The sequence below is a fragment of the Falco punctatus genome (genome assembly GCF_963210335.1).
Source record: "Falco punctatus genome assembly, chromosome: 18".
Lineage (NCBI taxonomy): Eukaryota > Metazoa > Chordata > Aves > Falconiformes > Falconidae > Falco > Falco punctatus.
Window position 1 is genome coordinate 1,320,230 of NC_137598.1, and position 16,697 is coordinate 1,336,926.

Consider the following 16,697-nt stretch of genomic DNA (forward strand, 5'->3'; position numbering starts at 1 on the left):
TGCTGGGGGCCCTGACGGCCGCGTGCTGCCCCCTGCCCCCCCAGGAGCAACGTGCCTGCGCAGAGCAGCAGGTGAGTGATGGGGGGGGGGGGCATGGGGGGGGCAGGGGCTCAGGGGCTTTGGGGGACACCCCCAGCCACCCTAACCCCCCGCTTGGGGCTGCACCGGGCAGCAGCTGAGTGCTGGGGGGGGCCATGGGGGGGACCAGGAGCTTTGGGCCCCCCCCCAGCCACCCTGACCCCCCTCTCGGGGTTGTCCCCAGCTGTCCCAGGGCATCGAGACCCTCTGTGCCACCCCACGGGACGTCTGGCGCGACCCCCAGCGCTGCTGCTCGCGGGGGGGCCCCGAGCGGCGTCGCTGCTTCGATGCCACCTACCTGGCCCAGGTGACCCTGGGGGCGGCCGTGGCCCCTCCACCCCCCGGCCACGACGAGTAACCCCCCCCCCGGCGCGAGGGGGGGCAATAAAGGAGCTGTGCTGTCACCTCCCGGTGCCTCGGGGTCCCTGGTGTGTGTGTGGGGGACACAGACCCCCCCCGCCTTGGTGTCCTCGTAAGTGGGTGCCCCCCCGCCACGTGTCAGCGTCCCCCCAGTGAGTGGGGTTGTCCCCCCCTGTGTCTCGGGGTCGCCCCCCCCGATGCCTCGGTGTCCCCCCATGAGTGGGTGACACCCCCCCTTGTTCCCAGCCACAGCCCCGGGTGTGTCCCCAGTGTCGGGGTGCGCCGGTGCCGGCAGTGACACCCGCGTTTGTGCTTTGGGGTGTGCCCCGCTCTCCGCAGGGACCTGCTGTCCGGGGGGGGGGGACATCCCCCCCGTGTCCCCCGGGGTGTCCCTGTGTGTCCCCCCCCGGACTCCTACATTCTCATGTCCCCACAGTGTCACTGTCACCTGTGGCCCCCACACTGCCATGATCCCAGGGTGTCCCCTTGCCCCCCCCCGTGGTGTCCCCATGTCCCCCCCCGTGGTGTCCCCATGTCCCCACATACCCCACGGTGTCCCCATGTCCCCACATACCCCACGGTGTCCCCATGTCCCCCCCCCGTGGTGTCCCCATGTCCCCCCCCCGTGGTGTCCCCATGTCCCCACATACCCCACGGTGTCCCCATGTCTCCCCCCCATGGTGTCCCCATGTCCCCACATACCCCACGGTGTCCCCTTGCCCCCCCCCGTGGTGTCCCCATGTCCCCCCCCATGGTGTCCCCATGTCCCCCCCCATGGTGTCCCTATGTCCCCACATACCCCACGGTGTCCCCATGTCCCCCCCCGTGGTGTCCCCATGTCCCTACATACCCTATGGTGTCCCCATGTCCCACTCAGGGTGTCCCCATGCCCCCCCCCAGTGGTGTCCCTCTGTCCCCACATACCCGACAGTGTCCCCACATACCCCATGGTGTCCCCCTGCCCCCCCAGAGGGTGTCTGGGTGTCCTCCAGTGTGCCCTGGGGTGTCCTCCTGTCCCCTGTGTCCCACAAGATTGCAAGTGGGGAAACTCGGGGGGGGGGGCTGCACCCCTTTTCACACACACACCGGTTTTACCCCCCCTTTTCACCCCCCTTTCTAACCCCCATTTTTGCAGCCTCTCTGCTTCTTCCCCCCCCCCCTTTTTTGCACTCTTTCTGCTACTCCACCATGGGTGGCAGGTGTTTGGGGGTCCCAGGGGGCTGTTGGGGTCCCTGGATGGTGTTTGGGGGTCCCAGGGTGCCATTGAGGTCCCTGGGGAGGTGTTTGGGGGTCTCAGGGAGACATGGGCATCCCTGGGGGGGTGTTTGCGGGTCCCAAGGAGCTGTTGGGGTCCCAGGGGGGACATGTTTGAGGGTCCGAGGGGGCTTTTTAATTCTCTGGGGTGTGTTTGGGGGTCCCAGGGGAGCTGTTGGGGTCCCTGGGGGGGTGTGTGTTTGGGGGTCTCAGGGAGATGCCGAGTTCTCTGGGGGATGTTTGGGGGGTCCCAGGGAGATGTAGGGATCCCTGAGGGATGTTTGGGGGTGCCAGGGACATGTAGGGGTCCCCAGGGGGTTTTTGGGGGTCCCAGCAGACCACCCACCTGTCCCTCCTCCTCCTCACCATCCACCTGCCACCAGCTGCCCCAGCCACCCAGTGCTGTCCCTCTGTCCCAGTGTCCAGCTGGGGGGTCCTGGGGATGGGCAGGGACCCAGGCGAGGGCTGGAGCCCCTCTGCTGTGCGGCCAGGCTGGGGTGGGGGGCTCAGCACGGGGGGGAGGGGGCTCCGGGGGGACCTTATCCCGGCGAGGGGGACGAGGGGGACGGTTTGAACTGAAAAGGGGAGATTCAGGCTGGGGGTGAAGAAGGAATTTGTTGCGCCGAGGGTGGTGGGACCCCGGCAGGGGCTGCCCAGAGAGGCGGTGGGTGCCCCGTCCCGGTGGGTGCCCCATCCCTGGGGACACTCCAGTTCAAGCGGGACGGGGCTCTGAGCACCCGCTGTAGCGGGAGGTGTCCCAGCCCAGGGCAGGGGTGGCACTGGGGGGGTCTTTACGGCCCCTCTCCCCCCAGAACTGGGTGTTAAGGGCAGATTCGTGGCTGTTTCAGCCGTTACGTTCCCCAGTAAGCGAAAGAGGATTATGGCTCCGTAATTAACATGTATGGACAGCAGAAACATATTTTTTTTCCCTTTGTGAGTTTTAAGGCCATGTAATACATCTGCTTTTCGCATTCCTGAGCTCTGGAAAATTTTAAACAAGTGAATCTGACAGCGATCGCTTCTCTCGAGCGGTCACCCCTTGGGCTGAGGGGACAAAGAAGGAAACCTGGATGTGACTCTAGTAGCGCTACTTGAAGGCAGCTCTCTGGGAATACTCGGCCATTCAGAGCAGCCTCCCTGGATTTCCTTCCTTGTGGGATATTTCCACCCTCCTGCAGGTTTCCACTGTGAAACCAGACTGGGATGGCGCTCTGGATCGTAGAGGATTCGGTCCCTATGCGTGGAGAACACGCCATGACAGCGGCGAGATCCTACGCTGCACACTCAGAGGTGGTTTTGTTGTTTCTGACCTGAATAAAAGCAAGCATTTTGTCTCCAGTGTCATCTCCCAGCACTTAACTGCCAGAGGGAGATAAAAAAAAAAAAAAAAAAAAAAAAAAAGCTTCAGAACTACTGTCAATCCACCCTTCTCTTGCAGGGAAGAACCAGAGCACTGAAAGCAATGGATTTGTATGTATTTTATCCAAAATTTATTGGCGGCGAGATGGGTAGGGCTACGGGGACAGTATGAAAATCACATTTGCAGCTGGCCTTTCCGTGGAGACCCGCTCGGGCCGGGCCTGGAGACGCAGCTCTGCGGCGGCAGCCCCTGCCCTCACGCGCCATGCGCTCTGTGCAAGTCACCTCCATCCGCGCTCCCCGTGCTTAATGCTGCTTTCGCCTGAAAGAGCAGCCTGAGGGAAGAAAAGCCAGGGAGAGGGGTCAGAAAGGCTGCAGACCCCTCAACCCCCACCCACCCACCTACCCCAGCCCCCACCCCGGGGGTCTCGTCTCGCCAGCCCCAGTTCAGCACGTTTCTCCTTGTTTTAAGATAAAAGCACCACCCCCATTCTGGAAGCGCCTGTCAGTAGCTTTTAAAAATCTTCCAGCCCAGAAGAACGGCAGCTCCCCCAGCCCCCCCCCCTCGCCCCGGGCGATAAGCCGCCCCCTCCCGACCTTCTGTCAGCCTCGCCTTGCCCCCGGTGGGCTGGCACAGCACGGTGGAGCAGCCCACGCACAAAACGACGGTCTGAGCGTGGCTGAAGACGGTAGTGATCTTGTAGCAACCTGCAAGCGAGGAGGGAGCTCGGAGGGGGGGCCGAGGGGCCCCGGGGCCCGCTGCCCCCCCAGCCGCCGGGCCCTCCCCGCCGCCCCCCGTCCCGTCCCGTCCCACCGCCCTACCCGGGCACTTGACGTCCATGAAGTAGGAGTTGGGGCTCTGCACCAGCCGCTTCTTCTTGTGCTTCCTCTTCTCCTCCTCAGGGGAAGGGTGCAGCAAGTCCTTGGCCAGCTGCGGGGACAAGCCCGGTTAGCGCCCGGCCCCCGCCCGCCGCCATCTTGGGGCCCCCGCCGGGGAGATGGCGGCGGGCACGGCCCACCCCCGCGGCCCCGCCGGGCCCCCAACCGGGCCTGGCCCCCGCCCTCAGCCTCCCCCTCCCGTGCCGCTGTGCGTGGCCCCGGCCCGGCCCGGCGTGGGGGCGGCGGGCGGGGGCCAGGCCTGGGGCCGCGCTCACAGGCATGTTGGCGTGGAGGCAGCCGCGACCGAAAAGGGGGCAGGCCGGAAGCAGGCGCCGCTATATCCGCTGAGGGGTTTCCCCGCACGGGCGGAAGTGAGGCGCGGCCGCTGGGGGCGGCCATGTTGGAAGAGCTCTGGGGGCGGCCATATTGGAAGAGCGCTGGGGGCGGCCATGTTGGAAAGGTCGGCTCTCCCGCCGCCAGCTCGGGAGAGGCGCCTGTGGGAGGGAGGAGGCCGCGGGAGCCGTGAGGGCGGTTGCTCCCCCGGTGGCGTCACGGTAACGTCATGGCGGCGGGGCCGGGCTCGGGGCGAGTCCCCGCCTCGGCGGGGTGGGCGGGGGCCGGGGCCGGGCCGGGTCCCGGGGGCGGCGGCGGGGGCGAGCGGCCCGGCGGCGGGCGGGGGCCATGGCCAAGGCCTACGACCACCTCTTCAAGCTGCTGCTGATCGGGGACAGCGGCGTGGGCAAGACCTGCCTCATCATCCGCTTCGCCGAGGACAACTTCACCAGCACCTACATCTCCACCATCGGTGAGTGAGCGGTACCCCCGGGACCCCCCCCGAGACCCCCCTCGGGCTCGCTCACCGAGATCCCCCCGGGACCCACCGGGCATCCTGTCCGAGAGCCCCGTCAGGGACTCGGCGGGACCCCCAGCCCCAGGACGCACCGAGGACCCCACCCGGGACCCCCCCCCGACTTACCGGGGTGCCCCCCCCCGACTCATTCACCGGGACCCCCAGTCTGGGACCCAGTGGGGATCCTGTATGGGAGCCCCGTCAGGGACTCACCGGGACCCCCAGCCCTGGGACCCCCGGGACCCCGATCCAGGACTCACTGGGAACCTCTGGCCGCAGGACTCACTGGGACCCCCCTCAGGAGCCAGCAAGACCCCCCACCCCGGGACTCAGTCACCGGGACACCCCCAAGACTCACTGGGGTTCCCTATCTGGGATCCACCGGGGATCCCCACGGGGACCACCTGGGACCCCCACCCAAGACTCACCGGGGAGCCCCCTCAGCACCCACCAGGGAGCCCCTCCCCAGGAGCCCACTGGGACCCTGGCCTCGGGACTCACTGGGATCCCCCCGGGACTCACCAGGGACCTTCACCCAGGACTCACCAGGGATCCACCGGGATCCCCCCCTGGACCCCGCAGGACCTCCAGCTCTGGGAGCCGTGCCTCCCCCCTTCCCCCCAGCTCCCCTCCACACACCCCGGGTGGCCGGACAAGGGTGGGGGGCAGCCGCTGTCCCGCTCATCCTTCCCCGGACCCCAGCACCGCCACTGGGAATGGCACTGGGAATGGCACTGGGAATGGCACTGGGAATGCCACCGGCAGCTCCGTGCCTCACGCCAACCAGCGAACGGCAGGCCGAAGCCATTTCCAGGGGCTGCATCTGCAGGGAAGCCGGCGTGGCACGCTGCTGCCGGCCGCGGCTCGACGCTGATCCTGCCCTGCACCGCCAGCGAGCCGTGACCCCGGTGCGCACCGCCCCGGCCGCCTCCGCGCTCCCACCGCGCTGGTAAAGCCGTTTCCTGAGCCTGGAGCAGCCGCCCCACCACGGCCCATGCCACAAACTCCAGCGCCTGCTCTGGCCCTTCCTCCTCCTCTTCCTCCTCGCCTGCTTCAGCCTCTGAAACAGGGCTGAGCCTGGGGGGGTTGTAGAGATACGGGATTTGGTCGGGGGGGGGACACATCTGCCAGCCTTTGGCACTGGTCTAATTGATGGGGGGGGTCCGGTGGTCTCTTCTGCCACGACATGGGCAGCAGCGTGGGCAGCTGTGTGGGGTGATGCCGTCCTGCAGGGATGCCACGGACGGTGGGATTGGGGATGCAGCTCACCCTCTCCCACCCACTGCAGCCGGTGCCAGGCCTGGACTTTGCCCCCCACACACACACCCCCCACCCCCATTCCAGATGCCAGATGGTTACTAGGAAACTGGAGACTGGGACTGGGAGTGGAGGTGTTTATGGCATCCCCTCCCGGCGCTGGTGCATCACCGGTCCCTGTCTCTCTCTTTCCTTCCCAGGGATTGACTTCAAAATCCGGACGGTGGACATCGACGGGAAGAAGATCAAGCTGCAGGTCTGGTAAGTGGATGGGGGGGGGGAATTGGGGTCCCTCCCCAAGCCCCCCCAGGCCACCTCACCCCCCTCCCCTGCCTCTCTCACAGGGACACAGCGGGACAAGAGCGTTTCAAAACCATCACAACAGCCTATTACCGTGGAGCTGTGGTACGGTGCAGGGGGTGCCAGCAGCCCCCCAAAGGGCTGGGGCAGCTCTGGGGGGGACCGTGCCTGCCTAGGGATGAGGAACCCCCCCCCCCCCTCCAGAAACCCAGGCAGAGGGTCCCTGCCCCACTCACTGTGCCATCTTGGCAGGGCATCATCCTGGTGTATGATATCACTGATGAGAAATCCTTTGAGAATATTCAAAACTGGATGAAAAGCATCAAGGAGGTGGGTGTGCATGGGGGCTGGGGGCACAGGGCAGGGGGATTTGGGGGGCTGGGGTCCTGCCCGTCCTCTCCTGCCTGCAGAACGCCTCTGCCGGGGTTGAGCGTCTCCTCATTGGCAACAAGTGTGACATGGAGGGCAAGCGCAAAGTGCAGCGGGATGAGGCTGAGAAGGTAGGGGGGGCACTGTGGGGCTGAGGGGGGGGTCCCCCCGGCACCCTGGTCAAACAGGGGTCCCCTTGTCCGACAGCTGGCGAAGGAGCACGGGATCCGCTTCTTCGAGACCAGTGCCAAGTCCAGTGTGAACGTGGAGGAGGTGAGAAGGGGCTCCAGATGCAAAGGGGGGGCTGCATGCCCCCCAAAGGAGGGGCAGAGGAGGTCCCCCAGCCCCAGGGGGGGTCTCCGAGCACTGACACCTCTGAGCATCCCCTCTCCCTAGGCCTTCAGCATGCTGGCGCGGGACATCTTGCAGAAATCCTCCCGGAAAGCGGTGAGCGGGACTGGGACAGGGGGGGCCGGGCGAGGGACCCCCCCCTGCTCTGGCCCCCACCCTGACCTCCTCCCCTCCCTCTTCCAGGCCCCCAGCAGCAGCAGGCCCCTGCTGGAACCTGGCCCCCCGAGGAAGGCCGGGGGTAAATGCTCCCTCGTGTAGGGGCGCCTGTCTCCCCCCCCTGCCACCACTCCCCCCGCCTGCCCCGGGGCAGCGCGGGCGCCTCTCCGGGACCGGGGGGAAGGTGTCCGGGGGGCTCCTGGTCGGAGCAGGGCTGGGGGCTGACCGCCCCCGGTCCACACCTTGTGCCATAAAGCCCAGCTTGTGCCTTGCCCCGTCTCTGGTGTCTCTGTTGGGGACGCGGAGGGGGGCGGGTGGGAACGGGCCCGGTGGGGGGAACGGGCCTGGGGGCGGTGGGGCGAGCCCCGGGGAGAGCGCCGGCTGGAGCCACGCCCCTTTGCTCCCAAGCCACGCCCATTCGCTGAAAGTACCGCCCATTGCACAAGCCGCGCCCCTTTCCTCAACGCTCCGTGACTCAAGCCCCGCCTCCGCCGTAGACCACGCCTTCCGCTGACCCCGCCCTTCCCGTCGGTCCGCGCTCCTCCCATCGGCCCCCGCGCGTCAAGATGGTGGCGCCGCCAGAGAGTCGGGGCTCGGTGCGGTAGTTCCGCCGCGCCGATGGGGCCTCGGGCCCGCGCCGGGCCGCGCTGCTGCGCCCTTTACGCCGTGTTGGGCGCCCTGGTCTGCGGGCTGCGGTGAGCGGGCGGCCGGAGGCTCGGGGCGGGGGGGAACGCGGCGCGGGCAGGCCCGGAGCGCGGCCCTCACGGCGTCTCTGCTCTCTCCGCAGGCCGGCGGCGGCGATGGCGGTGGGCGACGAGAAGCGCTCGGGTGAGTGCGGGGCCAGTGCTGCAGGGCCGGGGATGTGGGGCGCTCCGGGGCCGGGGGCCTGCGGTGTTGCGGGGCTCGGGGCGCTACGGGGCAGGGCCAGGGCCTCAGGCCAGGCTGGTGCTCAGCAGCCATGCTCTCTCCGCAGTGAGCCCCGTGGTGGCCACGCTGTGCTGGCGTGTGGAGGACTTTGTGGTGGCACAGGAGTGCACCCGCTGCTCCAGCTTCCAGATGGTGAGTACCGGCAGCGGAGGCGCTGTGCTCACCTCCTCACCTGGTGGGCTGGGGCTGGGGGGTCGGGGGGGCCGGTACTGCCCTGACACAGCCACTGATGGGCCCCTTTCGGTTGCAGAAAACAATATCGCAGTGCAGCCCCACGGGCTTCATTGAGAAGATCAACTGTGCCACATCCAAGAGAGATGAGTATAAGAGGTGGGTGCATGCTCTGAGCAGGGGAATGGGGCAGCTGCGAGCCCCTGGGAGGTCACGGGGAGATCGGATGGGATTTGGGGCTGAGGCTCTTCCCTGTGGTGTTTGTTCATAACTCTCCCTGTGGGTGCAGCTGTCGCTCTGCAGTGATGGAGGCGCATGTTTTCTGGAGGTTTGTGGGTACCATGATGTGCGTTGCCACCGTCTTCGCGGTGCTGGTGGTGTGTCGCCAGCGTGTGCTGGACAGGAAGGCCCTGGAGAAGGTCCGCAAGCAGATCGAGTCCATTTAGCAGAGCCCGGCTGCCCTGGAGCAGAGGACTCTGCTTGCCCGCAGCCCCCAGGAGGCTGGAAGGAGAAACGGGTGCCCTGGGGCTGGCCCTGCCCCACTCTGTGAATGTGGAGTCCTGCCCGGAGCTGCCCTCTGCTGCCTTGGACACTGCTGGGGCATCCCGTGGGACTGGCTGAGGGGTGCCCTGCCTGCCCGGGGGGTGGCCCCCGGGGGGTGTGGTGTGTAATAAATCCTGATCGTTGTCACCGGAGCAATGTTGGCGTTTGTCCCTGGGGGGACAGGAGTGACGCAGGGCTGTGCCACCGGCTCCGCTCCCCCGTTGGAGCCCGGAGGGGGTCCCTATCCCACAGGCAGCGACACGAGCTCAGTGCTGACCCTCCAACACGCGGTGTGGTGCAAACCAGGCATGGTTTTATTCACCAGTACACAGAGCTGCCGGGGGGGGGGGGGGGGGGGCACATCCAGCACCCCCTGCCTGGGCTGGACTGGGTGTTCCCCATCCGGGGGCAGCTCCCAGGGCCCCAGAGGATGGACAGCTCTCTGCTGTCTGTCACATCTCATCACCGTGTCCCCGTTTTGCTGCCCTTGCCAGAGTCCCTGCATCCCCTGGGGGTACCTGGCTTGAGTTGGTGCCCAGTTCCCTGCTGGGGGGGTGCCTCCCATCCCCCTGCCCCCCCTCGGCTCCATCCTCCACGGCAGGTCCTGGGTCTTCCACCCACAGCGACCCTGGTGCAGGGAATGGAGCTTCTCCAGGCAGTCCCAGCAGTTCGCCCTGGGTCAGGATGTTCCTGGAAATCACTGCAGGAACAGGGAATGCCAGGGTGGGCAGTGCTGGGGCGGGGGGGGCACACCCCAGCAGCCTCCCCGTTACCTCCAGTGGGCCTGCTGCTGCCTTGCATGGCCCCTGTGCCGCGGCGGAAGGGGCTGTAGCTGGGGAAGAGGATGAGTCCGAGAGAGAGCAACAGGATCTGTGGGGGGGGACAGGAGCTGTGTGCCACCGAGCGGTGCCGGGGGATGCTGGTGTGCACAGGGGGACTGCGGGGCATGTGCCGTACCAGGACACAGGTGCCAGTCTGGGCGGCTTTGTTGGACGTCTGCTTGATCAGCGCCTGCAGCTGCCGCAGCAGGGACCTGTGGGACAAGGGGTTGGGGGGCGCCTTGCCCGGTGCCCCCTCTCCCACACTTACCCCGGTGCCGTGCCCATCCCGGTGGCCCCTGTGCCGCGCTCACCCATTGCGCTTCTCCAGCTCCTGGACTTTTTTCCGCAGCTCCTGGTTCTGTGCTGAGCATGCGGCTGCCCTGCCCGGGCAGAGACGGGGACAGGTGAGGGGACGTGCCAGGACACAGGGGACATAGCGGCTCCTGGTGCTGCTGCCACCCACCTGCTCTCCAGCCCGTCCAGGTACTCCTTTTTCCTCCGCCGGCTGTCCTGGGCCGACCGCTTATTCCGGATCTTTCTTCTCACTTTCTTTAGGATCCGTTCCTCGGCCTGGGGAGGCAGAGGGGTCAGCCCTGCCCCACACCACACCCCAGCCCCCACCCCCCCCACTGTACCTCAGTGAGGGGCAGGGTGCTGGGCAGCGTCACCCCCTCTTGCGCCAGCAGCCGCTTCTCCTCCTCCGTCAGGCACAGCTGCCGAGAGATGGGGCGTGCGTGGGGACGGGTGGGGGGTGCTGGGCAGCAGGGGGGCACGGGGGGGGCTCTGAGGACTCACTGTGGGGCTGGGCAGGGGTACGGCAGGCAGCTCGTTGATGCTGCAGGAGCTGGGGAGCAGCGGGGGGCACAGCCAGTTGTCTGCAAGGGGGAGAGGCAGCAATGCTCTGCCTGCTCCTGCCCGCCTGGACCCCGGGAGCCGCTCTGCTCCCTGCCCGCTGCCGTGCCGGCAGGATGCGGCCCCCTGGGCTGAGCCCTGCTGGGGGCCAAACCCCACTGACCCAGCTGGATGGAGACAACGTGGCCGTGCAGGGGGGTGCTGAGGTCGCAGACCACCTCGCAGAGAGCGGCAGCGGGGGGCTCCAGGCCAGAATCCTGGGAGCCATGGCTACCTGAGGAGGCGATGTGGCCACCCAGGCCGCAGATGTCGTCAGGGTTCACCATCAGCTGCAGCAGCTCCTCGGCTTCACTCCCCTGTGGCCGGAGAGATGCTGGCAGGGGGCACGCTGGGGAGACGGGGACCCCCGGGGCTCCGGCGCCCCTCAGGGGGCTCCTCTCTGCCGTGCTCCCCCCTCGACACCAACTCACGCCATCCTCGGGGAGCAGCCAGCCCTCGAAGGCCGACTCCGTGCCGCCGGGAGACGGGACCGAGCTGGGGAAGGGGGGCTCGGGGAAGCTGGGGCCCGGGCCGAGGCTGCCTGGCGGCTCCGGTGCCTCCGGCTCCATCACCGGGTGGGAGCGGGGGCTGCCGGGGCCCCTCCGGGACCGGGTGCCGCGGGTGCTGCTCCCACCAGATCCGGGCGCCCCGCCAAGCTCGCTCTCCTCGGGGTGCCCCTGTCCCCGGTGGCGCAGCCGGCCCCGGGCCGCGCACCAGGATCTCCGGTATCCTGGGCCGGCCCCGCCAAGGCCCGCCCCGGAGCCTCACCCCGGTAGGGCTGGGCTCCCCGCCCCCCGCCGCCTCTACCAGGGCACAGCGAGGGGCAGGGGGGTCTACGGGGGGCAGCCGGGCTGGGGCTGCCCCGGTACCGAGTCCCGGAGGCCGCGGCGGAACCGGGACCCCGGGCCCGGGGGCCGGTTGGCGGCAGCGGCCGGTGGCTGCAGAGCCGGGCCGGTGCGGTCCCGCCCGCCGGTAACGGGGGGGGGGGGGGGGGGGGGGGGGGGGCGGGGAACCCACCGACCGGCCCCGGGGCAGCCGCGCCGCGCCCAGCTCGCTCGCTTCCTATTGGCTGCCGTGCCTGTCACTCAGCGCCGCTGGTGGGGTGTTCCGCGTCTCTATTGGCTACGAGCGCGGTGGCGGCTCCGCCCCCTGGAGCGCCGTGGCCGCGCGGATACGATGTAGAGATCGGTGAGTGCGGGGGGGCCGGGGGGGCCACGACACCGGGACCTTGGACCGGCCCCCGATCCCGGGCCTCGGTCCCCGTCCCCGATCCTTGATCCCGGCCCCGAATTCCCGGTGCTGGGTCCCCAGTCCCGGTACTTGATCCCCGCTCCCGGTCCTTCATCCCGATCCCGGTCCAGTCCCGGTACTTGATCCCCGCTCCCGGTCCTTCATCCCGATCCCGGTCCAGTCCCGGTACTTGATCCCCGCTCCCGGTCCTTCATCTCGATCCCGGTCCAGTCCCGGTATATGATCCCTGGTTTCGGGTTCCCCGATCCCAGTCCTTTATCCCCTCTTCCTGATCCTGGTTCCGGGTCCTCGATCCCAGTCCTGGTCCCCCGATCCTGATCCCAGTCCCTGCCCTTGATTCCGGTCCCGGGCCCCCGATCCCGGTCCCCGATCCGGATCCCTGCCCTTTATCCCGGTCCCGGGCCTCTGATCCCGCTCCCGGTCCCCGATCCCTATCCCGGTCCCTGCTCTAGATCCCGGTCCCGGGTCCCCGATCCCGGTCCCTGCCCTTGATCCCGGTCCCAGATCCCCGATCCCGGTCCCCACTCGCGGTCCCTGCTCTAGATCCAGGTCCCGGGTCCACGATCCCGGTCCCTGCCCCTGATCCCGGTCCCGGGTCCCTGATCCCGGTCCCGGTCCCGGGTCTCCGGTGCCACTCCCGGTCCCTGCCCCTGATCCCGGTCCCGGGTCCCTGATCCCGCTCCCGGTCCCTGCCCCTGATCCCGGCCCCCCCCAGGGCTGCCCCTCCCAGCCTGCCGGGGCAGCGGAGCGGGGGGGCGCGGCGTGGGGGGGCGCGGGCCGGAGACAGCGGGGTGTGACTCACCGGGCCGGGGGCCGGCCCTGACCGCCCCCCCCCCCCGTCCCGCCCCCCGCAGCCCCGGCCCCCCCGGCGGAGCGGAGCGCGGAGGCGGCGGGTCGGATCGTGCCCGCGGTGGGCGCTGAGGCGGAGCGCGGCGGGATGGCGGCGGGGCCCGGGCCCGGCGGGGGGGCGCAGCTGGCCTGGAGCCCCGGCACGGCCCCGCGCCCCCCGCCCGGGCTGGAGGCGAAGCTGGGTTCGCTGCTGCTGCTGCTGCTGCTGCCGCTGGCGTGCGGGCTCGGCCCGCTCTGCTGCTTCCGCCAGCCCCCGGGCGCCGCCGGTACGGGGGGCGGGGGGCAGGGGGGCCTGGGGGGCTGGGGGGGTCCCGGGGGGGCTGGGGTGTCAAGGGTGTAGGGGTCTGGGGGGTCCCGGGGGTACTGGGGGGGTCCCGGTGGGGCTGGGGTGTCAAGGGTGTAGGGGTCTGGGGGGTCCCAGGGGGCCTGGGTTGTCAGAGGTGCAGGGGGTCCGGGGAGGCCTGGGGGACCCAGGGTGTTAGGAGTGCTGAGGGGTCCCAGGGGGGCTGGGGGTCCGGGGGTGGCAGGGGTGTAGGGGGCTGGGGGGGCTCAGGGGGTTCCCAGGGGGGACTGGGGGGACCTGGAGGGCCAGGGGTCTTGGGGTTGTAGGGGGCTGGGGGGTCTCAGGGGAATCCCAGGGGTTTAGAGGGGCTGGGGGTACCAGGGGGCCTGGGGGTGTCTGGACATCTCAGGTTTTTGGGGTGGTTGGGGATGTATGGGGGGTCCTGGCGTTTTGGGGGGGGTCCTGGGGGGGCAGACGATGTCCAGAGTGTCCTGAGGAGTCTGGGGGGGTCCCAGAGGTTCAGAGGGTCCAGAGGGGGCCCAGGGGGCCTGGGGGTCTCCGGGATCTTGGGGTCCCAGCAGAAGGTCCAGGGCTCTCAAGGTTTTGGGGAGTCTAGAGTGGTCCTGGGGGTCTGGGACCAGCTGGGGACAGGGCTGTCACTGTGGGCAGAGCCGGGTGGGTGCTGGGCTGTTGTGGGGGTCTCGGCGGGGGTCTCAGCCCCCCTGCCCCGCAGACTCCCGCAGCCCGGTGCTCAGCCTGGTGAGCTGCTTCGCCGGCGGCGTCTTCCTGGCCACCTGCCTGCTCGACCTCCTGCCCGACTACCTGGCCAGCATCAGCGCGGCGCTGGAGGGGCTGCGCATCACGGTGAGCCCCCCCCGGGACCCCCCGGCTCCTGCCTCCCCCGGGGACCCTGCCCAGGGGGACCCCGGCTCTGCCACGGGGTGACCTGCTGTCCCTGGCCCCGGGGTTGGGGTCAGCAGTTCTGGCTGGGGTGGGGGGTCAGCTGTGCTGGGACAGTGGGGGGGGGAGTGGCCGGGGGGGGGGTCAGTAGGGAGGGGACATCCAAGGGGGGACAGTGGCGAGGGGATGGCTGAGGGGGGGACACGACGGTGACGACAGTGGGGAGGGGGTGGCCTGGGGGTGTGTCAGTGGGGAGGGGATGGTTGGGGGGACAGTGGGGAGGGGACAATGGGGATGGCACAGTGAGGAGGGATAGCGCGGGGATGGGATGGAAGGGAGGGCGATGGCGGGGCAGGGGGGGACGAGACGGGGGTGGGGGTGGGTGGGACACTAGGGCAGGACAGGGACAGGGACGGGGGGCCGCGGTCAGCGAAGCAGCCGGGAGGGGCCAGCGGAGCCGGAGGGGCCTCGTGTCCTGCCGTGACTCATGGAAAGATCCTCCCTCTGCCCGGGGCTTCCCGGCAGCCACCGCCGGGCGGGTGCAGGCAGGGCCGGGTGCAGGCAGGGCCAGGCACAGGCAGGGCGCAGGCACAGGCAGGGTGCAGGCAGTGCTGGGCACAGGCAGGGCGCAGGCAGGGCGCAGGCAGGGTGCAGGCACAGGCAGGGTGCAGGCAGTGCTGGGCACAGGCAGGGCGCAGGCAGGGCGCAGGCAGGGTGCAGGCAGTGCTGGGCGCAGGCAGTGCTGGGTGCAGGCAGGGCGCAGGCAGGGCGCAGGCGCAGGCAGACCCTGAGCCCCCTCTCCCCCCCCCGCAGCTGCAGTTCCCCTTGCCCGAGTTCATCCTGGCCATGGGCTTCTTCCTGGTGCTGGTGCTGGAGCAGGTGGCGCTGGCGCAGCGGGAGCCAGGACCCCCGCCGGATGAGACCCGAGCTCTGCTGCCCTCCGCCTCCATCCAAGCCCCTTCCCCGGCGCCCCCCGCCCCGGTGGGGGCCCGCGGCGCCATCCGGGCCGGTTTGCTGGTGTTGGCGCTGGCGCTGCACGCGGTGCTGGAGGGGCTGGCGGTGGGGCTGCAGGAGGCGGGGGGGGCCGTGCTGCGCGTCTGCCTGGCCCTGCTGCTGCACAAGTGCGCGGTGGCATTCAGCCTGGTGCTGCGGCTGCTGCGCACCCGCCTGCGCCCACCCGCCGTGCTGGGCTGCCTGCTGCTCTTCGCCACCATGACGCCCTTGGGTGTGGGGCTGGGGGTGGCGGTGGCGGCGGGCGCGGGGCCGCGGCAGCGCTTGTGCCGGGGGGTGCTGGAGGGGCTGGCGGCCGGGACCTTCCTCTACGTCACCTTCCTGGAGATTTTGCCCCAGGAGTTGGGGGTCCCCCAGCATCGTGTCCCCAAGGTCATCCTGCTGCTGGCCGGCTTCGCCCTCGTCACCGCCATCCTCTTCATCAAGATCTGAGAGCCGCACAGGGGGTAGGGACCCCCCCATGGGGTAAAGGACCTACCCACCCCCCATGGGGTAGGGGACCCAGCCCCCCCCCCCCATAGAGTAGGGACCCCCTCATGAATGGGGTAAAGGACCTACCCATCCCCCATGGGGTAGGGCCCCCCTCTACATGGGGTAAAGGACACCCCCATCCCCCATGGGGTAAAGGAATGCCCCCCAACACGTGGGGTAGGGGACCCCCTCCCCATGGGGTAAAGGATACCCCCATCCCCCCATGGGGTAAGGGCCCCCCCCATCCCCCACGGGGTAGGGGACCCCCCTGCACACATATGGGGGAGGAGACCCCCTCGCAGCCCCCCAGGGGTCCCCTCTGCACCATATGTCAGTGCCAAGCTGCCCTCAGCCCCCCATGCACGGTGGGGGTGGGGGGGTGGGGCTGCCTTGTGCCTCAGTTTCTCCATTGCACAGGGGGAATGGTGCTGCCCCCCTTGACACACCAGGTGGGGGGGATGCCCCCTCCCCCCCAACCAACACTCACAAGTGGCCTTATAGCGCAGGTGGGCCCAGCCCTGGCCCCCTGCCCCTGTCCCCCCCTGCCGGGGGGGGGATGCTGTTGGAGGAAGCAAATAAAGGATTAGACTGAAGGTGCTGCCTCTGCCTTGGGGGGGATATGGGGGGTGGGGGGGTGGGCACAGTTCCCGGGGGGTCACACTGCCTCCCCCCCCCCCCACTCCCGGGACTATATGGGCTGGGTGGTTCATGACCCGCTCCCCCCTAGTTTTGGGGGGTAGGGGTGGGCTGCTCTGTTCTCAGCCATGGGGAGGGGGTGACACTGCTATGTTCCCCCCCAGCACCTTGTCATGCTGCCCCTCCCCCGCCCTCCCCCCCCAGTCCCCACATCGTGATGCCCCCACGTTGCCATGGCCCCCCATCGCCGTGCTCCCCCCATTGCTGGGTACCCCCTCCACCGTGCCGCCATGTCACCGTGTCCCCCATTCTGCCGCCTGCCCCCCCCCCCTTGCCATGCACCCCATCCTGCTTCCCCCCGCCCCGGGTCCCCCCTTGCCCCGTGTCACCATGCTCCCCATTCTGCTGTCCCCCTCCCCTTGCCGTGCCGCCCCCCCCATCCTGCTGCACACACACCCCCTTCCCGTGCCTCCCCATCCCGGTGGCCTCCCCATCCAGCTGCCCCCTCCCCCCCCCCCCATCTCGGTGCCCCCCGCATCTTGCTGCCCCCCCCCCCCCCACCTTGCCGTGCCCCTCCTCCCCCCATGCTGCTGCCCCCTCATCCCGGTGCGCCCCCCCATCCTGCTGCCCCCCCCCATCTCAGTGCCGCCCCCCCGTGGTGCACCGCCCCCATCCCCCGCCGTGCCCCACGCTGCCCCCGTCCTGTCCCCGCCCCTTCCCGCGGGTGGGC

At 69.5% G+C, this 16,697-nt stretch overlaps 5 protein-coding genes and 1 long non-coding RNA gene across 11 annotated transcripts; 4 read left to right on the top strand and 2 right to left on the bottom strand.

The window, feature by feature from the left end:
- LOC308054918 lies at positions 1-486 on the top strand. Its single transcript, XR_013924298.1, has 2 exons — positions 1-71; positions 263-486. It is a non-coding gene; the product is annotated as an uncharacterized lncRNA (long non-coding RNA).
- Positions 487-3,159: 2,673 nt separating this feature from the next.
- LOC308054878 (small ribosomal subunit protein eS27) lies at positions 3,160-4,327 on the bottom strand. Its single transcript, XM_080368284.1, has 4 exons — positions 4,206-4,327; positions 3,874-3,982; positions 3,649-3,759; positions 3,160-3,386 (listed from the first exon to the last, which is right to left on the bottom strand). Exons 1-4 carry the CDS (start codon positions 4,209-4,211, stop codon positions 3,358-3,360), a joined length of 255 nt encoding a protein of 84 aa, XP_080224410.1. The 5' UTR covers positions 4,212-4,327; the 3' UTR covers positions 3,160-3,357.
- LOC308054875 (ras-related protein Rab-13-like) lies at positions 4,283-7,844 on the top strand. Of its 4 annotated transcripts, none has more exons than XM_080368279.1 (10): positions 4,283-4,484; positions 4,642-4,735; positions 6,238-6,298; positions 6,382-6,442; positions 6,590-6,667; positions 6,748-6,837; positions 6,914-6,979; positions 7,103-7,153; positions 7,241-7,295; positions 7,711-7,844. In XM_080368279.1, exons 1-10 carry the CDS (start codon positions 4,380-4,382, stop codon positions 7,725-7,727), a joined length of 678 nt encoding a protein of 225 aa, XP_080224405.1. In that variant the 5' UTR covers positions 4,283-4,379; the 3' UTR covers positions 7,728-7,844. The 4 variants fall into 4 exon arrangements, with proteins under 4 accessions (XP_080224405.1, XP_080224406.1, XP_080224404.1 ...); XM_080368280.1 differs by lacking the exon at positions 7,711-7,844 and adding an exon at positions 7,622-7,653; XM_080368278.1 differs by lacking the exon at positions 7,711-7,844 and having other exon boundaries at positions 4,302-4,484; positions 7,241-7,485.
- JTB (jumping translocation breakpoint) lies at positions 7,775-9,006 on the top strand. Its single transcript, XM_080368282.1, has 5 exons — positions 7,775-7,908; positions 8,001-8,041; positions 8,187-8,272; positions 8,391-8,470; positions 8,601-9,006. The coding sequence occupies exons 1-5, from the start codon at positions 7,832-7,834 to the stop codon at positions 8,755-8,757; spliced, it is 441 nt and encodes a 146-aa protein (XP_080224408.1). The 5' UTR covers positions 7,775-7,831; the 3' UTR covers positions 8,758-9,006.
- A 139-nt stretch (positions 9,007-9,145) lies between these two features.
- Positions 9,146-11,482, bottom strand: CREB3L4 (cAMP responsive element binding protein 3 like 4). The gene is given in 9 exon segments (XM_080368274.1): positions 9,146-9,554; positions 9,628-9,724; positions 9,812-9,887; positions 9,987-10,055; positions 10,139-10,245; positions 10,311-10,388; positions 10,390-10,550; positions 10,691-10,883; positions 10,998-11,482. Coding segments are annotated over 9 exon segments (1,167 nt in total). The 5' UTR covers positions 11,136-11,482; the 3' UTR covers positions 9,146-9,306.
- A 108-nt stretch (positions 11,483-11,590) lies between these two features.
- Positions 11,591-15,924, top strand: SLC39A1 (solute carrier family 39 member 1). 3 transcript variants are annotated; one of them, XM_080368277.1, is made up of 4 exons: positions 11,591-11,754; positions 12,672-12,932; positions 13,683-13,813; positions 14,663-15,924. In XM_080368277.1, the coding sequence occupies exons 2-4, from the start codon at positions 12,755-12,757 to the stop codon at positions 15,290-15,292; spliced, it is 939 nt and encodes a 312-aa protein (XP_080224403.1). In that variant the 5' UTR covers positions 11,591-11,754; positions 12,672-12,754; the 3' UTR covers positions 15,293-15,924. The 3 variants fall into 3 exon arrangements, with proteins under 3 accessions (XP_080224403.1, XP_080224401.1, XP_080224402.1); XM_080368275.1 differs by lacking the exon at positions 11,591-11,754 and adding an exon at positions 11,761-11,976; XM_080368276.1 differs by lacking the exon at positions 11,591-11,754 and adding an exon at positions 11,761-11,932.
- The last annotated feature ends 773 nt before the right edge of the window (positions 15,925-16,697 follow it).